Here is a 21,960-nt window from a genome sequence, read left to right as displayed (position 1 = left end):
TTTGAGGCATTAATTTTCTGGTACTATAGGGGGGTATAAATAGAATTTGGTTTGATCAGAAAAAGCTCAGTCACAAACACTATTAAAACAGTTTGAACTCTTGAACTATTTTGGTGCAAGGTTGGTGGATTTTCTTTTGAACAAGTGAGACCGGCAACCAGCCAAGAGTGGGCCTATTTGGATTTCCAACCAATGCATTGCACCACCTTTCTCTTTGGATTTCCACACCCTGGTGTCTTTCACTGATGCTTCCAAACAGTTTTTAAAAACATGCCTTGTTTCAACCAGAATTTTATTAATGGCCCAGCTCATAACATCATCCATTTTTAATTCTGTTGCATGTTCATACCAATTTGTTCATCCTTTTTTCTTACCAGAAAGTTCTGTTTAAAAAGAAATGTAGAATAGTTCTACAATGTTTTTTTTGACTGGCAGTGCCAGGAATTGCCCATGTTCAGCTCCAGTAGTTCAACGTTGTTCCAGTGTTCTCTGAGCATTCCATTGCTCAGTCCTCATGCACTTGAGATTTTCTCTCCTTTACATTTATTTTTGCACTTCTACAGGTCTTGGAATTCTTCCTAGCCAAATAACTTCTTCCTTGCGTGTGGATTGTGCAAACTTAACTACAGAAATAATGGCATTTTCAATATTGAAACAACGGTTAACTTTTGGGTGTCTCTTTTAACAGTTCAAGGAGTATAACTCTATAATGAGGGTTGCTTTGATAGAAATATTTGTGTTCTGAAGTGTGACGGCGCGAGTGGCGCCATCTATATGTTGGAACTATAAGTTTCAAGATTTGAATTGTTGTATCATGCCTGATTTTGCCCTTACCCTGTAAATGTAGTTGGATTGGTTATTTATATCTGTCAATCAATGTTGTTTGTACCTGTTATATTGCTCACTCAGCAAAACTGTTTGGCTCCACCTCTTCCTGGAGTAGGACTGTGTTTCCTCCTTTTCATTCCATCAGCAAGTTCTCTATCGGATGGACGTGAAAGAGAGGCTTGGCTCTGAAAGCCCTTCAAAAGTTACCTCTCAGCACCAATTCTGAGGTTCTTACCCTTGGGACTCACACTTCATGTTCAGGGCCAACCTGAACAACGTTGAGGAGTCTCAAGCGCCTTCACATCAGTCCTTTGGCAACAGAGGAAGACTCTTGTATTCAGATATAGGTCATTGGACTGAGGCTGAGTTTGCTCCGGCATTCACAGCCAGAGAAAGAGGGATCTGGACAAACATCATGGACTTAAACAATCAAAGACTGTAATGTATATTTTCTTTTACCCCCTTTGTGAAGAATAAACCCAGTTTTTGAGTTAACTACAGTGTTTTGGTCCTTGGGAGTTCCAGTTTCCCTAAAGGAGGGCAAGAAGCAATCCCCTGGGGAAAGATGTCACGTCCATGCCTCTTTCACTAAGAGTTTACAGCCCCAGGCGCGACGGCACAGTGCTGAGAGAAGCCTTCTTTTCCAGAAGTGCTGAGAGAAGCCTTCTTTTCCAGAAGTACTGAGAGAGAAGCCTTCTTTTCCAGAACTGCTGAAAGAAGCCTTCCAGAAGTGCTAAGAAGGGAAAAGAAGGAGTGAAAGGGCCTTAAATTTGCCAAGCCCATAGTCTCCTAAAGATAAAGAAGTCAAAGGAAGCCCAGCCTTCAAAAACTTGAGACATTTACAAGCTTTCCTGCTCTTTTGCATCTCAAGCCACCAGCAAATCCCTACATCCAGCTCTTGCAGCAGCAGCAAGTTCAAGCCTTCTGCAAAGTGGATACATTTGCTAGAAGCCTAGCCTTTGCAAAATTGAGACATTTGCTAGGTTTCCCACCTTTTTTTGCATCTCAAGCCCCCAGCAAATTGATACATCCAGCTCTTGCAGCTGCAGCAAGTTCAAGCCTTCTGCAAAGTGGATACATTTTGCTAGAAGCCTAGCCTTTGCAAAATTGAGACATTTGCAAGCTTTCCCGCTCTTTTTTCATCTCAAGCTAGCCAGCTAATCGCTACATCCAGCTCTTGCAACTGCACAAGATCAAGCTTTTTGCAAAGTAGATACATTTCTCCAGAAGCCAACCTTTACAGCTCAACCAAGCCTCTTCCAGAACCCAGTTTGCAAAGCAATAAATTTCCAACCTTCTGCAGTTCCTGCCATTTCTTCAGAGCCTGCTGCAAGTTTATGAAAGCCCAGGCTTAGCTTCCCAGTTAAGCAGCTGTTTTAATTGTCTTGTTTAAAGTATTGCATTGCCCTTTTGTGTGCCTTTAGTTGTATAGTTATATAGTATTGCATTTTGTACTGTTTGAAACTTGGGATAAGTTTCCTTTTGAATTTCACAGAATGTCAAGTCATAGCAATGAGATTTTGCAAACAAGGGTCAAATCCCCCCGCCCTGTCAGAGAAAGGCACCCCACAGAGAAAACAATGCTCTGCCTTTTGCAGCAGGAAGGCCAGCTTAGGCAGAGGTTTAACAGAGCTTGGCAAAACCTGCCAACCATAGCTGATGCAATAAAGGCATCCTTTTGCCCAAAGGAAAAGGAAATTCTTAGGCAAGAATTTGTAAAGGCCTTCAATAATGGGAGTGCTATTGCAGAAGAAATAATCTATGTACTGAACAAAATTAACACTCCAGAGTCTTTAGATAGGGCTAAGGAAATTTCTTTTAGCCTACAAGAAGAGAGGAGGCGCTACAGCGCGGTTCTATCTGAACCAGAGCCCAGTTCCTTATTCAAAGGTGCAGAAGAAAGGGTTCAAGGCTCCCCATGTGTAAGCCTTAGATCTAGTCTGCTCAAGATTCCATCTAATGATGCTAGCCTTAAATCCAAGCATTCATCTAGGCGTAGCAGTTCCTCCCAATCCACACACTCATTCATCAGTACTTCTTCCAAAGCAGCCCACTACAACAGAGAGGCTGTCCGTTTGAAAATTAGAAAAGAGGTTTTAGAAGCAGAGGCATCTGCAGAAATGGCTAAGCAAGACCTTGTCTTCAATGAAGAGGAACTCCTCCTTCAACAGGCTAAAGCCAAGCAGAAACTGCTTCTAGCTCAGGCTAGGGCCCAACAAGAAGCTGACCTAGCACAGGCCAGGGCCCAGAGAGAAATAGAGCTTGCAATGGCTGAAGCCAAGCAAGATGAGCTGCAACGGGATCTAGATCTGCTTCAAGTAAAAAGAGACACAGAACAAAAGATAGTCAGAGCTAACGTTCTAGCCAAAGCCCTAGCACAGGAACTAACCCAAGAAAACCTTAGTTTCCTGCCAACACAAGAGCCTACAGCAAAGGTTTCAGCACACCTGCAACTGGCACCACCTGTAGTGCAGAGTCATATCTCCTTTTGCCACCTTGAAGATCGCTCACCTGTTCCAGTGTTCGCGACTTCAAGGCCAGCCCATTCCTCAGAAGTACAGCAAAGCACGGCCGGGAGAGTGCCATCTCTGTCAGAGTCCATCCCTGTACTTAGGCCTCAGAGATACCACTTGTCTACTTGGGAACAAAAGGATGACGTCTTTCAACAACATCCAGATGTCCATTCACATTGGCAAGGCATGGCCAGGAGTGAACCACCACATTCATCTCTGCATACCAAGTCAATTCTCCCATCGCTGAAGATGAAGGCTTCAGAGGTGCTGCCTGCCAGCAATCTGCTGAACCCAGCATCGCCTACCATCGCGACAAGATGTGTTCAACCGAAGAACATTGACTTCGTCGGGCCACATCACACTCCTCAGATGTACCCTTACACACTGGAGTCTCAATTGGGTTCCCTCTTGAGAAATCCAAGAAGAGACATCAGAGACAAAGGCGTCCAGAAATTCACTGACCGACCGGATGACTACCTTCTGTGGAAAATCACCTTCATGAGGGCCATTCGAGATTTCAAGCTAGAAGCGGATGAAGAACTGTCCCTTGTTATGGCGTGGCTTGGACCCAGCTCAGCCGAGCAAGTAAAAAGACTTTATGCTGCTCATGTAGCAGACCCCCAAACAGCATTGTCCACAGCGTGGTCTCGCTTGGACCAGCGCTTCGGTGCGAGCACTGAGATAGAAGCGTCCCTCATGGATCGACTCAACAGGTTCCCATCGCTGAAGATGAAAGATTGCAAACAGCTTTGGGACTTTAGTGATCTTTTACTAGAGCTAGCATCAGCCAAAGGAAATCCAGAGCTGCCAGGTTTAGCATGTCTGGACCAGCACACGTCGCAGAGTGCCATTCTCTGCAAACTTCCTTTTCCTCTTCGAGAAGCTTGGGGGAAACAGGTGTTCAAGTACAAAGAGGAGAATGCAAATGTATACCCGCCCTTCACCTTTTTGGTGGATTTTGTCACTAGAGCAGCCCGTGAGAGGAATGACCCTCAAACAGGTCTTCTCGCTTTGTACCAAGACCTAAAGCCTGAAAAGACCTCCAAAGAAGACAAAGCCCAGGGCAAAGATCTTAGAAGGAACCTGAGTGTCAAGATGACAGACGCAACTCCTGCAACTTCTGCTCAACCAGTCAGCAACAACACCATATCCTGTCCCATTCATCAAAGGCCACACAGCCTAGCTGAATGCAGAGAGTTCGCAAAGAAGCCTTACAAAGAACGACTCCAAATAGTTCAAAAGGCCAAGGTGTGCTTTAGATGCTGCGGCGCCACTATTCACTTCTCCAAAGACTGCAAAGAAAAGGTTAAATGCCAACACTGCAACAGCATCAAGCATTGCTCTGCAATGCACAACTTCGATTCCCCTCAATTCAAAGCAAAGTCAAATTCTCCTACCAAAGAAGAAACCAAAGAAGACCAAAAGCCTACAGAACCTCAGGTAGCCCTCAAGGCTCCTGCGGTTGCCTGCACCAAGCTTTGTCAAAATAGCCACAAGCCCAGGATTTGCCACCCAATCTGCCTGGCAGAGGTGTATCCAGACAAGCAGCCGTGGAATAAGAAAAGGGTCTACGTCGCCTTGGATGCCCAAAGTGACGCATCTCTTGCAACCCCAGAGTTCTTCAACATGTTCAACCTTCATACCGAGACAATAGATTACACCATATCCACTTGTTCTGGAAAGAATAAGATGAATGGCAGAGTTGCAACAAAGTTCAAAATCTCGCCTGTCGGACAAAAGGTCAGGTACGATCTTCCTGACCTTATAGAATGCAGCCTGATTCCCAGGAACAAAGAACAGATAGCCACGAAGGAGGTGGTACAAGCCCATCCTCATCTCAAAGGTATTCAAGATCTAATTCCAGCTTTGGACTTGGAAACAGACATCGTCATGCTTATCGGTGCAGATTGTCCCACACTGTTCCGTGTTAGCAACCAGATTGAAGGTCCTAAGGGATCACCCATGGCCCAGCAGTTGCCTTTAGGATGGACGGTGTTAGGCCCAGTCTGCCTGAACAAGATGTTCCAGCCTGTCACTAAAAGGCCTTCACTAATGCAAGGATGTGCCAGCCACATCTCAGTTTGCTGCCAGGGAGTAATGCCCGATTACTCTCCCATCTTTGAAGTCACAGAGAGAGATGAGCAAACAGCCTTCTCTAAAAATGAACAGAAGTTCCTTGAGATGATGAACAACCAAGTCACTCAAGACCCTGAAGGTAATTGGATAGCACCTTTACCTTTCAAGCCGGAAAGACCATCTCTACCCAACAACAGAGATGTTGCCCTTCATCGTCTCCTGTCCTTAAGAAGAATGCTAAAGGATCCGAAGGTAAAGACCCAGATCACCCAGTTTGTGGAAGACCTCTTCAGAAGCAACTACGCTGAACCAGCCAGGGTGTGTGCAGAGGGAGAACAGCAGTGGTTCCTGCCGTATCACAAAATAAACTCAAATAGTCCAGAGATACTTCAGGCTTTCCCACCAAAAGACTTGGTGGAAAAGGATACATCAAAGTTGTTTCAAGACTTGAACGCTCAAGCCAGTTTAGGTTTGTTATGGAACGTAGCTGCAGACTGTTTTACTTTAAGAGCCCCTAAATTGGACATGGTCACCTCCAAAAGACTTATGTTATCTGCCATCAATGGCATTTACGATCCACTGGGTATAGTGTCTCCAGTAGTCATCTCAGCCAAATTGCTTTTCAAACAGGCAATTCAGCTTAAGCTCACCTGGGATCAGGAGCTTCCTCAGGATCTCATGTCACAATGGAAAAATTAGACTTGCCAAGCCCAAGGCATAGAAAACATACAACTGTCAAGACAGTACATAGCTAGCAGTTCCTCACCTTCAAAAATAGCTTGTCTAGAAAGAAAAGCATCCTTGCCCAAAAATAGTGGTTTAAAGGACTTGAACCCCTTCCTGGACAATGAGGGTCTCCTTAGGGTTGGAGGTAGACTAAAAAGAGCAAAGATTAGATCCTGTGTTAAAAATCCTGTTATTTTGCCACACCATAGCCACATAGCTCTGCTGTTGACACAGCATTTCCACGCAAAGGTCAAACACCAAGGAAGGTCATTTACAGAGTCTGCCCCAAAAAACTATGGGTTTTGGATTGTTAAGTGCCAACGTAAAGGTTGGGGATTTGATGTTACTTAAACAAAAGGATGCTCCTAGAAACCAATGGGCTAAGGGTATTGTGTCAAAATTATATCCTAGCTCTGACAATAGAGTGTGCAAGGCCCAGGTTAAGATCTAACGAAAAGGTTTCTTTGTTTGACAGGCCTATTAGCGACATGGTTGAGTTATTTTCACAAGACGTACAGTCTTAAAGTTATTAGAGTTAAAGGTATTTAACTCCATTTTGTTTAGATTTCCGAAAGTCCGGAAATCTAGGCCGGGAGTGTGACGGCGCGAGTGGCGCCATCTATATGTTGGAACTATAAGTTTCAAGATTTGAATTGTTGTATCATGCCTGATTTTGCCCTTACCCTGTAAATGTAGTTGGATTGGTTATTTATATCTGTCAATCAATGTTGTTTGTACCTGTTATATTGCTCACTCAGCAAAACTGTTTGGCTCCACCTCTTCCTGGAGTAGGACTGTGTTTCCTCCTTTTCATTCCACTCTATCGGATGGACGTGAAAGAGAGGCTTGGCTCTGAAAGCCCTTCAAAAGTTACCTCTCAGCACCAATTCTGAGGTTCTTACCCTTGGGACTCACACTTCATGTTCAGGGCCAACCTGAACAACGTTGAGGAGTCTCAAGCGCCTTCACATCAGTCCTTTGGCAACAGAGGAAGACTCTTGTCTTCAGACATAGGTCATTGGACTGAGGCTGAGTTTGCTCCGGCATTCACAGCCAGAGAAAGAGGGATCTGGACAAGCTTCATGGACTTAAACAATCAAAGACTGTAATGTATATTTTCTTTTACCCCCTTTGTGAAGAATAAACCCAGTTTTTGAGTTAACTACAGTGTTTTGGTCCTTGGGAGTTCCAGTTTCCCTAAAGGAGGGCAAGAAGCAATCCCCTGGGGAAAGATGTCACGTCCATGCCTCTTTCACTAAGAGTTTACAGCCCCAGGCGCGACGGCACATGAAGGGTTCTTGGTGTTGCGAAGGAGGTGAGCAGAATAGTTAGATTACTTGACTTCCATCTATCCCAGTATGAAAGTCAAATCACTCTGCCCTATGTTGTCCAAGCTTCTTTAATAGTTTTGCATCACAATAGGCAAACCAAGGAACATATGGGTCAGCATTATTTTTTAGTGTTCCCACCCTAGTAACACATTTTGTAGCCTGCTCAAGTGCTTGTCATTTGTGCTTGGTTTGGAAGTGCCTGGCATGAGAGGAAAAGGGTTTGAAACCTCTTTGTTGTAATGGTTCCCAAGCTGCCCAAGCCTGATTAATGAAAACCGGGGATTATTACATAAGTGTTGTGAATGAGTCTTCTGAGGTTGTGAGTAATAATAGTGGGATTAGGAGAGGAAGGAAGAATCCTCGTGAGGAGGGCTCGCTGGAAGATTTATATAGGAAGAGAATCAGGGAGATTGATGAGGAATCTTCTGAGGAAGATATATGTGAGGATTTGGGAGAGGGTGTTGAGGTGGAAATGGATGCTGAGGAACTAGTGGTGACTGAGGAAGCTGGCATAGATTGGGCATGGGTTCCGGAAGGGCTTGGGGAGGAATCTGGATCCATGGATGCTGTTGATGCTGGAGAGGCTTGGGTATCTTCAGAAGCAGATCCCACATGGTCTGCCTGAAGGAATGAGGGTGGTTCCACAGGTGTGGACAGAGTTGGGTGTGGGCAGAATGATATTGATTCTAATGAAGAATTTGGGATGCTTGATCCAAGGGCATTGGCTGTTTGGAGCTCAGATTCTGATGAAGAATTTGGGACACCTGATCCTAGGGCGTTAGAAGGTTGGACGCCCAAGGAAACCTAAATAAATTGGTGGTGTTTGACCATTATGCTTTACGTGTGGCAAGGTGTTGCTGGGCGCCATTGGGTTTCCTGTACGTGATTCTGAAGACTGGCTTGGGACTTTGCAACAGATGTAAGTTTGATCCAGGTTATTCTGCAACGGAGGGCTGGAATTGTGTGGGTTTCCCTGGACTGCATTGTTATTACTATTTTGCATTAGCTGCTGTTTGCTTTTGTTGTTTTGGCTTTCTGTGCCATTCCATGATGTGGACCTTTTTTTGATGACTTCAACTCCTTGGACTAGAATTTGACTCGGCTTTGCTCTTCGCTCCCAAAACTTGTTTTGGCGTCGTTCTCAATTCCGTGGCTGCTTTCTGTTGCTGACTACTGGCTTCGCTCTTGACCCTAACGCTGGCTGCTTATCCTGACTTCGGACCGGCTTGACGACGTTGTCCTGCTCTGTTCCTTCAATTCCTGGCTTGGCTTTTGCTCCTGCAGCGGTTTGACGCTGCTTACTTATCCCGACTTCGGACCGGCTTGACGACTTTTCCTGCTCTGCTCCTTTAACTCCTGGCTTGGCCTTCGCTCCAGCAGCGGTTTGCTGCGGGCTCGCCTGCGTCTTTCTGTTCCGCTTGCTTTGCTGCTCTCAACAGAGAGTTCTCCAGCCCAGTTTGGGTGTTTGTTTTGGTTTAAAGCTACTTTCGTACTCCTGAATTTTGGGAAGGTTTTGGAGGCTTTGTAGCTGTTTGCTTTTGTCTGTTTCACCATTTCAAGCCCGTTTTGTGCTTTTGGGCTGAGTTCAAGTATTTTATGTTTAGTCCGGATTTTATCTCTGGTTAATCCGGATTATATGTCAGTTCGTGTTTTTGGCATTTCTTCTGTTTTAACTACTTAATAACACTGAAGTTTAAGGGTTTTAAGTTTCTGCTAATTCTTTGAACTATATTTGGACTATTACTTTAATAAACTATACTTTGCTCTCAGTTGGCGTCTGACTTTTGACAATAAGTCACACAGAGTGAGCATAAACCAGAAAGAACTGATGAGGAAATGTCAGTGATATTCCAGGTGTGTCTTTATATGTCTAAACCTATCTGCCCAGGAACAGAAGAAACCGCAGAGGATATGGCAGCAAACCCCTACCCCAAGGCCATACCTGTGCATTTAGGTGCAATTGGATGTAATGTGATGTCATATCAGCTCACAATTTCTAGCCAATTTCAGCGGAGGAATTTTTTTTTTCAGTAGGGGAGATAGACTTGGGATAGGAAGGAGATACACAAAAATAGGAAAAAGTAGGTAAAAAATCAATATAATGGCAGCTTACCTTCCCAAGGGCTCTTTTACTATATGAAGATAATTGCTTTTACACACCTTCAGTCTATGTTTCTGGTTTTTGCAGGTGAGATACAATCTGTTCTCTAAGCCCACAGTGGCAGCCAGAGGTTTTAAGGCAGACCTACCACAGAGTGATTTACCAAGGTTTAAAAAAAAGATTTCTACTGCATAAAGAATTCCTACATCCCACCTTTTATGGCCTGGTATATATATATATTTCCTGCTGTTCTGTTGAAGAGGCATCTGTTTGTGACTTTAATTTGGCTTTATCACAGTTTAAAAAAAAGGGGGGGCAAATTGCAGCAGAGAACTTTATGGAATAGAACAAGCAGGGATAGACATTATGCAATGTGGAGCAGTGGTGTCAATATCACCTTAAATCACAATGGTAGGTTATTTAAATTGAAGGACAGCAAGCAATCCCACTGTGGCAGCTATTTATTTGTGTGGTGCTCCATACTTAAGAGAGGTTGTGGTGTAGGAATTGGAGTGCGAGATTAGGGTAAAGGAGATGTGGGTTCACATGTCCTTTCATGCATAAACTAGGTGATTTTGAGTCAATTGCTGTCACTCAACCTCAAATTCTTCACTACATTGTTGTGATGATATACCGTAGATTAGGGGAGCAATCATCCTAGGTTTTTGAAGGAAGGATGAATGAAAAATCATCATCATTACCATCACCATCTCTTTGAATACTGGAAGTAGTGACTTTGCATTGACAGAGACGAGTCGAAATAAGACCATTGCAAAATGAGGGTAAAAGGTAAAGATTTTCCTGATATTAACTCTAGTCCTGTCTGACTCTGGGGTTGGTGCTCATCTTCATTTCTAAGCCGAAGAGCTGGCATTGTTCGTAGAAACTTCCAAGGTCATGTGGCCAGCATGACTGCATGGAGCACCATTACTTCCTGCCGGAGCAGTACTTATTGATCTACTCACATTTGCATATTTTTAAACTACTAGGTTGGCAGAAACTGGGGCTAACAGCGAGAGCTCACTCCGCTCCCCGGATTTGAACCGCTGACCTTTTGGTCATCAAGTTCAGCAGCTCAGCCATTTAATCCGCTGCGCTACCAGGGGGCTCCGGTGGTATCCGTAGGTTTTTAGTTCCCCTGCCCAAAATTTCGGACATAAATACTGTTAATTGGACAAGCAAAATAAACTGGATTGCTTAGCTCTTATAAACTGGGTGTGAGCTGTGTAGGGACCTATTGCCCTCCCCACTAAAAGGGCTAGACCCCACCTTAACCCAGCAAGCCCAAATACCACTGTTTTCCTGTGTAGTCCCTTTCAAAATTCCTCAAAGCAGAAAGTGATATTTCCTAAATTTTGAGAGAGAAAAAACAAAGTATTTGGGGGTAGAACAAGGTTATGGGATTTGTTGGAGTATGGTGCAGGGTTCTTTGAGGTTTCCTGAAGAAAAAAAAAGTCTAAAAATGATGCTAATTTAAAAATTTTGAAGGGAGGATTTGATGACTGGTGTGAAGCTTCAGTAAGGTGCATGGACTATGTACAGCAAATAAGCTGCACTTTGATCACATGTGTTATGCAGTAGAGTCTCACTTATCCAAGATAAATGGGCCGGCAGAACACTGGATAAGCAAAAATCTTGGATAATAAGGAGGGATTAAGAAAAAAGCCTATTAAACATAAAATTACATTATGATTTTACAAATTAAGCACCCAAACATCATGTTTTACAAGAAATTGACAGAAAAAGCAGTTCAATACACAGTAACGTTATGTAGTAATTACTGGATTTACGAATTTTGCACCAAAACATTGCAACATTTACTACAAAAACAATGTCTACTAAAAGGCAGACTGCCTTGGATAATACAGAACTTTGGATAAGCGAAGCTTGGATAAGTGAGACTCTACTATAGCTTTAATGTCGTAGATTGCAGCTGACTGATTCTATAAAAAGGAGAGAGAGAAGGGGGTAAAGCTGCAATACAAAATTTTACTCCATGCTTGCACTTGCATAATGGTATCCTCACCTGAGAATTTCTGCACTTCTTGGTTTTCCCTTATCAGCTTTAATTGCCTTAGTGATGTTACAGTAAGTGTTTTCCTATTTGTGAAAATGCAGAAAAACTAAACCTTTTGGCAAATCCCTCATCCTCAGCAAATTATTGAATTGGATAATCTATTTATCTATGACCAGAAATTGGGAAAATTATTGCTGCTTTGCCATCTTTATTTGATTTTGGACATAATGCAATCAAAGTTCCATTTGAAGGATTTCACCTTGACTTGCTCTTGTTATTTATGGAAAACAGAAAGCCAAGTAAGGAGAATTGGTACTCTTTCATTGGTGTTAGATTTCCTGCTATATGGGATTTGAAAAAATTCTGAACAGTTCTGTGCTGCTTTCTCATCATTTGCAATATACTTGGTAATTTGCTAGGGAACATTCAAATTTCGGATTCTTTATTGTTTAAGGTGTTATTTTTTTTAGGCCTTGAAACATTACAGTTTATTATTAAAAGAAAAGACGAGGGTCATGTTATTGGCCAGTAACTTCAGTGTACACTGTAAACACAGCGACATGGGGTAGATTACTAGCTCATACCATGTCCCTAGAGAACAATTATTATTATTATTATCAACACAACGACGTTGTATGGCACAGCAAACAAGATAGATATGCTGGATTTCGTTTCGCAAAACCACAAGTCGAACACTTCCCAAGTGTCTAGGACTGTGTGATGTATTTTCTGATGATGTGTGCAGATCCCAGTAGGGTGGCCTTTTGCAGTTGGCAGATGGTGATTTTGTCAATGTCTATTGTTTCCAAATGCCGGCTGAGATCTTTTGGCACAGCACCCAGTGTGCCCATCACCACCGGGACCACCTGTACTGGTTTCTGCCAGAGTCTTTGAAGTTCAATCTTGAGGTCCTGATAGCGGCTGAGTTTTTCCTGTTGTTTTTCATCTATGCGACTGTCACCTGGGATGGCAACATCAATGATCCAAACCTTGTTCTTTTCCACAACTGTGATGTCTGGTGTGTTGTGTTCCAGAACTTTGTCAGTCTGGATTCGGAAGTCCCACAGTATCTTTGCGTGCTCATTTTCCAATACTTTTGCAGGTTTGTGATCCCACCAGTTCTTTGCTGCTGGGAGGTGGTACTTGAGGCATAAGTTCCAATGAATCATTTGGGCCACATAGTTGTGCCTCTGTTTGTAGTCTGTCTGTGCGATTTTCTTACAGCAGCTGAGGATATGATCAATGGTTTCGTCGGTTTCCTTGCACAGTCTGCATTTTGGGTCATCAGCTGATTTTTCGATCTTGGCCTTAATTGCATTTGTTCTGATGGCTTGCTCCTGGGCTGCAAGGATCAGGCCTTCTGTCTCCTTCTTCAGGGTCCCATTCGTGAGCCAGAGCCAGGTCTTCTCCTTATCAGCTTTTCCTTCAATTTTGTCAAGGAACTTTCCATGCAGTGTTTTGTTGTGCCAGCTGTCAGCTCTAGTTTGTAGTGCGGTTTTCTTGTACTGGTTTTTTGTCTGCTGTGTTTTGAGGAGTTTCTGATTTTTGACTTCAATCAAAGCAGGTTCTTCACTTTGCTTGACATATTCTGCCAGGGCATGTTCTTCTTCTTTGACTGCTTGCTTTACTTGTAAGTGTCCTCTGCCCCCTGATCTTCTAGGCAGATATAGCCGGTCAACATCACTGCGAGGGTGCAGTGAATGATGAATGGTCATGAGTTTTCTTGTTTTTCTGTCCAAATTGTCCAATTCCACCTGTGTCCAATTTATAATGCCAGCAGTATATCTTATGACAGGTATGGCCCAGGTGTTTATGGCCTTGATGGTGTTGCCTCCATTGAGCTTGCTTTTGAGAATTTTTCTGACCCTTTGTGTGTATTCTTTGCTGACCACAGTTTTCACATGTTCATGCTTGATGTTGTCCAGCTGTAGTATGCCCAGATATTTATAGGCCTCTGGCTGGTGACACTTTATTGTTTGGCCATTGGGCATATTTATGCCCTCACTTTCAATGATTTTTCCCTTCTTCAATGCCACTGTCGAACATTTGTCCAAACCAAACTCCATGTTGATATCAGTGCTAAAAATTCGGACAGTGTTGGTCAGAGACTGGATTTCAGTTTCCGTTTTCCCATATAGCTTCAGGTCATCCATGTACATCAAATGTGAAATTTTGTGAGAATTCTTAGATATTTGATAGCCGAGATTTGTTTTTTGTAAGATTGTTGACAGAGGGATCATGGCAATAATGAAAAGCAGAGGGGACAATGAATCTCCCTGGAAAATTCCTCTCCTGATGTTGACAAGTCCATAGATTTCATTTCCAACAAACAGTTCAGTTTTCCAGTGCTCCATCATGTTTTCAATGAAGGTGCCAACTGTTTTACAAATCCCGATGGCGTCCAGGCACTTGATGATCCAGCTGTGTGGGAGTGAGTCAAAGGCCTTTTTGTAGTCAATCCACGTCATGTGAAGATTAGCTTTTCGGCTCTTACAGTTCTCCAGAATCATTTTGTCAATCAATAACTGGTCTTTTGTGCCCCTGCTTTTCCGTTTGTTGCCTTTCTGTTCATCTGGCAAGATGTTTTTTTCTTCAAGATATTATTATTATTATTATTATTATTATTATTATTATTATGTTTATTTATACTCTACTTTATCTCTCCCGGAGGTGACTCAAAACGGCTTGACATAAAAGCATTAGCATACAATTTAAAATATACAAATATGCAAACATTAAAATAGAATTAAATATAAACAGCATTTTAAAATTCACAGTTAAAATCCATTAAAACATATTCAGAGTTTAAAACTTCGATGGATTGGGTTGTGGTTCAAGGATTCATTGGCTTGGAACTTATCCCTTCACTTTATACACAGAAGGAGTTGCATTAGTATTGTGCCAGACACCTCAGATTTCTCAGAACCCTTTTGTTTTCACAAAAGTGGAGCGTGGGAGGCATTTTCATTCAGCAGATTTCTTGTGGACAAGCAAAACTGATTAATTTTCAGAGGTGGGCTGAAGATATACAAGAGGCAGCTGCAGAGAATGTTCCGCTTCTTTCCCATCGAACAACGAAAGAACAAGCTGTCTCACAATGTCAGGCCAGAGCAGAGTTGCACTTTAACCGCACTGCACTGTATTACAGGAGATACATGGACTATTCCCAGAGTCTTTTTAAGGGGAGGATGGCTCTGTGACTGGTCAGAGGGAGCAGCTTCATTATGCCTCTGGGAGTGATAGAGCATGATATAGCATTGTTCACATTAAGCCATTCTCTGGGGCAGTGTGCAACCAGGCTACTAATGGCAGCTCTGTTGTTGCTCAAAGTGGCACTAAAGATTTTTTTGTGGTTGTTAAAAGAAGGAAAGTGACATTCTTTGTCAGCTCTTCTATAAATTGCATCTTGAAAATTAATTGGGTTCAGCCCGTTTACACTGTACTTCTTTTTCCAGGTTTTCATTTTAAAAAAGCTTGCCACTGAATACTTTAGTTGGGTGCTGTGTTTCACTTTCAGAATGAAGCTGTTTGTGAGTAGAAGGGGCATTTTATTGTATTCAGAAACTACTTCTGTTGATGTAGCAGAACAGTAGTCCAAGCCTTTGCTTGTGTTCCTCACCTTGGAGCCAACTATTGTGGGAGGAAATTCAAATTAGAAAGTGCTGGGAAGCACAACAACTTTTGTAATTTTTATCACAGTGTTTGTGGTAGGTTGCCTTGGTTCAGTGTATCTCCTTGGTTCTTGCTTTGGTGCATCCCTGTTTGAACTATGGTTTTTATCCAGTTAATGCAGAGCAACTGAAGAAGCAAAATGAAATTACCTGAGGTGAAAGGAATACTAATTTTGCCAAAATGGGAAGCATATGAAAGTCTTTCCTTCCTTTCCTTGCTGCCAATTTTACATCTATCATCATTTCAGCTTAATTTAGGCACATGTGTCACTGACTGATTAATCTTGTTGGGTGTTTCTTGGTGCTAGGTGGTGTCATACTGTGCAACTTGCTTAGGTGATGAAACATTTTAGATCTCCCTGCATAGATACTATTTGTTTTCTCATAGAAGCCCCATGGAAACCTAACACATTTTTCTTTAAAAAGTGTTTCTTGGAATTTGACATTGTATTGCATTTTATTAGTATTTCATAGCTTATGACAGAAGATGATAATTACATTAGGGAAATACTACCAGTAACCTATTATATAAAAGCATAGTATTTATCAAACTAATACCAAGGAATACAATTTTCATTAACAACAAGTCAATTAAAATTTTGCACTCCTGGAAAATGTGAACTAAATATATGTACTTTTCTCATATAGATCAAAGCTTTGTCAGCAGGTTTAAGAGCCAAGAGCACTGTAATAGTACAATATCCCGCTTTTATGTAAGAGCTTCTGTTGGCCTTATTATTATCTGGTTGTGCCTGGCTGTAGGTTGTTTTATTAAGGTTTTTTTCCCTTGCTGTTCTGTTTTTGTGCAGGTTAAGAACAGAAAAACCCAAGACAAAGGGGAAAGAAGCCATTTTCTGAATGAGATCAAGACACTGCGAAAGGAGCTAAAAGAGCGAGAGGAAATGGCAATGACTGAAATCCTGACACATGCAGATGTTATTCTTGCTACAAACACAGGTTAGGGGAATCTTTTTGTCATTGCCTTCAACAAGTACAGCTAAAGTCAGAGTATTGACAGTTTTAGATTTAAGCTGCTGTACACTCCTCACATTATGATGCTTTGTTGGGAATTCCAAACAATATACAAATTATCTTTGAAGTCAGGGCCAGCTATAGCAACAGGTTGAGGAGATGGTAGTTTTCTAGGACTGCCAAATTTGCTATTCTCCCTTGACTTGCATGGGCCCCTTCTGTTTTGGAAAGTTACTCTACACAGCAATCTTGAGCCAAAAACTTCCTTGCTGAGTACTTTTGCCAATGTCCAAAACACCTCACCCTCTGGACATGAAGGTTGCTGCTATCATGTGCTCCTTCCAAAAGTCGAACTTAGCGCTTCTGCTGGCCTTGCTAGCTGACTTTTACTGCTAGCCCAGCTCCCTCTTAATCATCTGTTGAAGGATCAGGGACTCTGCTACAATTTTAAGGTGGCATGACTCAACACAGCAGATCATTATTAATTTTTTGTACTTGCATGAGTATGTTTACAGAAAATAAAATCACAGAATGCAAAATAATGCCACCATGTAAAGCAATTAACAATGTGAATACAATAGCAAAATAATTAACAAAATGCTATAACACAGTTAAAAGCGTAAAATTAATATATTAGGGAAAGGGGGAAATCTGTTTAGCAACTAGAAAAATGACATAACTTGTGGCTCTTCAGACTGGTAGTTCACCAGAGGCTCAAATGTATATGAAAGAATCCTGGTGATCCAGTCCTAGCTGCCTGATCATTTTAGAGAGGTCTGCTCCACCCCCGATCAACCCTCCTGCCCCTTGTTTTGGGATGCATATAATGTGGAACGGTGTGGCAGCTGCCATCATGATTTGGGGGATCATCTCCTCTCTGTGCATATATCTCATTGAAAGAAGAGTTTCTCTCACACAGATGTGCTCTTCAGGTGGAAAAACCTTCCAACCTCCTGCCTGAAATTTACAATGGTTGACTCAGCTTCAGGTCTATCTCTTGACTATGCTGAACACAGGATGCCCCCCATATCAGTGATACCAGTACTTGTGTTTCATTTATTGACATCTGACAAAATATCTCCTCCGTAAGAACTTTCAGGTGCTCCTGGTGATTCTGTAGTATACTTCCAATGGATACAGAGGTCATGCTGCATTTCCACCATCTCTCTGTTCCTCCTGGTGGCTCCCTTTTTTCATTGTGTCATTTACCCTACTTTGTCCAGGTGCATTATGAATCAGTAATGGATGCACAATATGGGAGGGTGCTGATAGAGGGGGGTGAGTGAGGAGGTAGATGGAGAAACCTGCCCCTTTCTTTAAAGTCTTTTTAGTGATGGCAGGGGAGAGAGCAGCTATTGCTAGAGTCCTTCCTTCCTACCCCCCTCTCCCCAAGACAGTCATTAAATTCTGCTTCTGTGGCTTCATGTGGAAGACTTTGAAGTATTCTCCTGATTCTGCTTTCTCTGTCAGGAGAGGTATTATTGAGCATCAGTCTTTCATAAAAGGGCTTGGGTTAGGGTTAGGGTTACACAGAATACAAAGAGCCTGACTTCTCTATATTTATTTATGTTGTTATGGGGAGATTATTTTTACCTGTGTAAACTGAAATGTATGAAACAGTTTTAAAAGAATGTTTATTTTAATTATTTTATTTCCTTCACTATCTTTGCAGTATCCCTAAAAGTATGGGAGTGGGGAGTGACCTTCTCATTTGTACCTGTGCATGCTCCACAGGGGATCTTGTTTATATCATTTTTGGCAATCTCTTCAGAAGTTAAATATCAGTACAGGGTTTTCTGTCAAATTTGTTTATTTATATTTATTTCGTTTCAAAAGTATTCCATAAATAGATAAGTTTAAAACTGATAAAATAAGGGGATCACAAGCTGCTAAATAGATTTAGACCAAAAATAAGCAAAAGCGTCTGCATTGTCTGTATCTTTAAACAGTTCTTCCTCTGAGTCTGGGCATTGTGTGCAAGCAAACAGATGCTGAGTCATTTGTTTTGCTCCACAGTCGCAAAGGTGGAGGATTTTTCTAGGTAATTCCATTTTGCCAGGTTGTCTTTTGATTTGCCAACTCTGCTTCTGAGTCTATTTGGGGACTTCCAAGTTGCCCATTCTTGGTTTGTGTGATGACTTATGGGCCATGTAGTCCCATTCCTAGTACTGTTGTGACAGATGAAGAGGAAAACTTGGGTTTCCCACCGTTTCTGCCAGATTTGGAGCCCTTGCAGCTGCAGGATGTTTGCCCACAAGAAGTCAGACAAACAAGCCTTGAGGAGAAATCTCCCCCATTTTCTCGCCGCCTTTATTATAATCAAGATAGACACGCGCAGGAGGCGACTCGCCGAAGCGCCCGGATAGCTGCCAGACAATTAGATGATTAAGTCTATTTCCCTTGGGAAAGTTTAAGGAGTCCTGCATCTGGACAGTTTAGGTTTCGGTTCTTGTTCCCCAGAGAAAGTCTGCTTTGGCGGGAAAACAAGATCCTATATAGATGCTTGGCCACAAAGGATTCCTTGCGGAGTCAATTCGTCAGCTCGTGGAGTGAGATCGTGTGTAGACTTCGTACCCCAGTTCCCAGCTCCTGAACCAAGTTTCCAGCCCTGCCTTGTTCCACGGATTTCTATGGACTCAGTTCTTGTTCCACGATTGTCTTGTTTCAAGTTGGACCTTGCCAAGTCTCAAGTCTTGCCCTGCTTTGCGTTTTAAACCTCGGACCCTGTTTCTCGGATTCCAGCCTTGTTTTCCCCTCCTTCGGATTTACCTTGAGCCTCAAAGACTATGGACAGTTCCCCACACTATTGCTTGCTAAATAGTGTGTGTTTCGGTGAAGTGGATTATAACTTTGGGCTTTAATATCATATATTGGACATTGTTTTCCTGGACTATATTTGACCTTTCTTGAAAGGTCTATTTCTGAACTATATTCTACACTTGTTTTTATTGACTTTATATATTCCCTTAATAAAGATATTAGATAGATTCTGGCCTCTGCGCGTGGTTATTGGTGCTCTGCAGCCTGGGTCCTGACAGTTTGCCCCTGGAGGAAGACCCTCGTGGGGGGCCATCCAGTTGGAATTGCCTAATTTTGCTGTCAGATATTGGAAGATTATATACAGAATGTAAAGTTTAAATAATTGTGAGTGTCCCGAAAAACAGTTATATTCCTAACTACAACTGAAATCCCCCGCCCCAGAAGTCAGAGCTGGTTTAAGTGTGTGATGAAGAAACTCTAACATCTCTTCATTTCACATTAAGTGCATCCTTGTCTTGCTTCTTTCTCAGAGACATGACTTTGGTTATCACTGAACATTCCTGTGGTCTTCCAAATGAAATGTGTATCCTGTCTACTTCCACTTTATTATGTGCATCTTTTGGCCTGCTTTTGTGCAGTAATAATTTTTCACATTCCCTTTCCAAACACCTCGGGTAATCATAATTTTAGGACTGCATGAGTATCATATTTCAACTTTCTTTCTGTTGCAAAAGCACCCCAATGATTTTGACACTCTTGTGTGTGAGTAAAATCTAGGCATCTTGATCTATGTGAATACAGTGTTCCCTCACTATTTCGCGGTTCACTTTTTGCGGATTCGCTGTTTTGCGGTTTTTCAATAAACTCTAAAAGACTATTATAAATAATAAAAACTTACAATTTACAGCCTAAGGAAGGGAGGAAGGAGAAGCCGAAGGGAGAGAAAAGGAGCCCAAGTGGCAACGGGAGGAGAAGGAGGTGATTTATCAACACACAATTGGTTGATAAAGGCTTAAAATAGTGTATAACTACTAAAATAATGTATAAATATTAAAATAAATATAGCGTCCCTACTTTGTAGATTTCACTTATTGCAGGTGGTCCTGGAACCTAACCCCAATGATAAGTGAGGGAACACTGTACTGCTTAGCACCCAAAGCTGTCAGAAGATAAAATAAAAGGCAGACAAGCAAGTTTACTTGTCAAAGAAATGTGAGTTAAGTGGGTATTTTGCCATGGGGGTTCTTGAATTAATTCTCAGCATATTCATTATTTATAGTACTGCCATCTTGCATTTCTTATAAAAAGCTCAAGGTTGAAAACAGTTTCCCCTGCCCCTTGTTATTGTTGGAACAACCCTGTGAAGTAAGTAAGAAGATAATGGTGGAAGGAATCAGAGATGTGAGGGATGAAAATGTGTTCTTGATATTTTGAAACAAAGGACAAAAGGAATTCTGAAAGTAACATATTTATTATGGCATAGTTTTCATGGAGGAGCCTGCACTTGGCTTGAAATCCACAAGGAGGCATGTTATATTCTTATTTAGGTCTGGTACTTCCACTAGGGAGAATAATTGCCTATCCCACTCTTAGGCAACAGATTTTCCTTGTCATAAAACAATAGAACATGGTGAACAACATTTTTTGAACTCAAGAATATTATGCAGGGTAATGGCACTTGTGGGATTTTGTGCATTATATGCCAAGACAACTTGACTGATTTTATATACTGTGTACTTTTAATTATTGTGTATTTGTTGCCACTGGCTGCTTTAACTAAGGAAGTAAAATTTCTTTGGCTAACTTTGTTATGATATGAGGATTATACCTCACTAGTTTGTTTGCTTTTTTCTTCTCTTGTGCTTTTCTGCTCCATGATTAGATGACCTGAGGAACTTATTAATTCTAAATGCATTTGGACAACACATACAAGTCTCCCATCCCCTTTTCATAGAGCATTGCTTCCTATTACCATGTGGGCTATTGGGATTCATGCATTATTTATAGAAATTATCAAGCTCTCAGACCAGCAAAAAAGTGAATTATTTTATTGTAAAGTACATGTTGTGCAGCTTCTTAGAGGATGACCAAAGAAAACGGCTGCTTTTTTGTTTGTTTGTTTGTTTAAGGAGTTGGTGATGATTCTTAAAGTATATTTTGGAAAATGTCCACATAATTTTGGACATATTTGAAAATGTATATGTGAAGGGTTCCTATACAAAGTTACAGAACTGACAAAGATTATTTATAAACTTAAAAGGAATGACCTGCTAAAATTAATTTGTTACTGAAATGTATGTTTTCCATTTGATAGGAAGGCTGAAATAGTTCCATAAAGCTTGCATGGTGAAAAACACTGGAAAGTCAGAATATTTCTGATTTAAACTGTCTTTTGAGATGCATTCCTAAGGGAAGGAGATGGATAAATTGAGAACTTTGACCTTGGAAACTTAGTTTCACCTAAAGCTATGCCAGGTTCTTTATTCTCTGTTTAGTGCATTAACATTTTATACTTTTTTGAATACATCTCCAGACAAGAATTGCACATTTCTTTTTTGTGAGAGGCTTTGAAAACTTACAGTGGAAATCAGGCCAGAACAAAGCCAGATTACTTTGAAGCCTAAACAATGTTTCTTCTGCACAAGGCAATTTTTTTCCTTTCCCAAAAGCAAGTTCCAGTTGGAGCAATTATTCGGTTGATATAACTGGAGGTAGAAATTATCGTGACCTCCTTCATTCTACATAGTTGCTTGGCACAAACCTACTTCTGTCGTCTTGTTGCCAAACTCAGCAGAAGGAGAGTTTAATTGCTTCAACCCTGAGGGACAGAAATGACTTTTAGTTAAAAGAGTTCATCATATTAAGATTCTACTAGAGTGTCTGGAATGGAATAACACCTCTCTTAGCTATATCTTTGTATTTGCAAGGCTGGATAATCAGTGGTGCAACTGGAACAAATGCTCCA

The 21,960-nt window shown here is 41.7% G+C and overlaps 1 protein-coding gene across 1 annotated transcript in view; it reads left to right on the top strand.

Annotated features, from left to right (window-relative positions):
• Positions 1-21,960, top strand: part of ighmbp2 (immunoglobulin mu DNA binding protein 2) — a 92,166-nt gene that overhangs the window by 29,646 nt on the left and 40,560 nt on the right. Inside the window, exon 7 of the mRNA XM_062967526.1 lies at positions 16,073-16,220. Within this exon, the coding sequence (XP_062823596.1) occupies positions 16,073-16,220 (148 nt within the window). The remainder of the gene's footprint in view (positions 1-16,072; positions 16,221-21,960) is intronic.

This window comes from Anolis carolinensis, chromosome 1 (genome assembly GCF_035594765.1).
Source record: "Anolis carolinensis isolate JA03-04 chromosome 1, rAnoCar3.1.pri, whole genome shotgun sequence".
NCBI classification, from domain to species: Eukaryota; Metazoa; Chordata; class Lepidosauria; order Squamata; family Dactyloidae; genus Anolis; species Anolis carolinensis.
The sequence above is the reverse complement of the archived record's forward strand: the minus strand, read 5'-3'. Positions and strand labels throughout refer to the sequence as shown.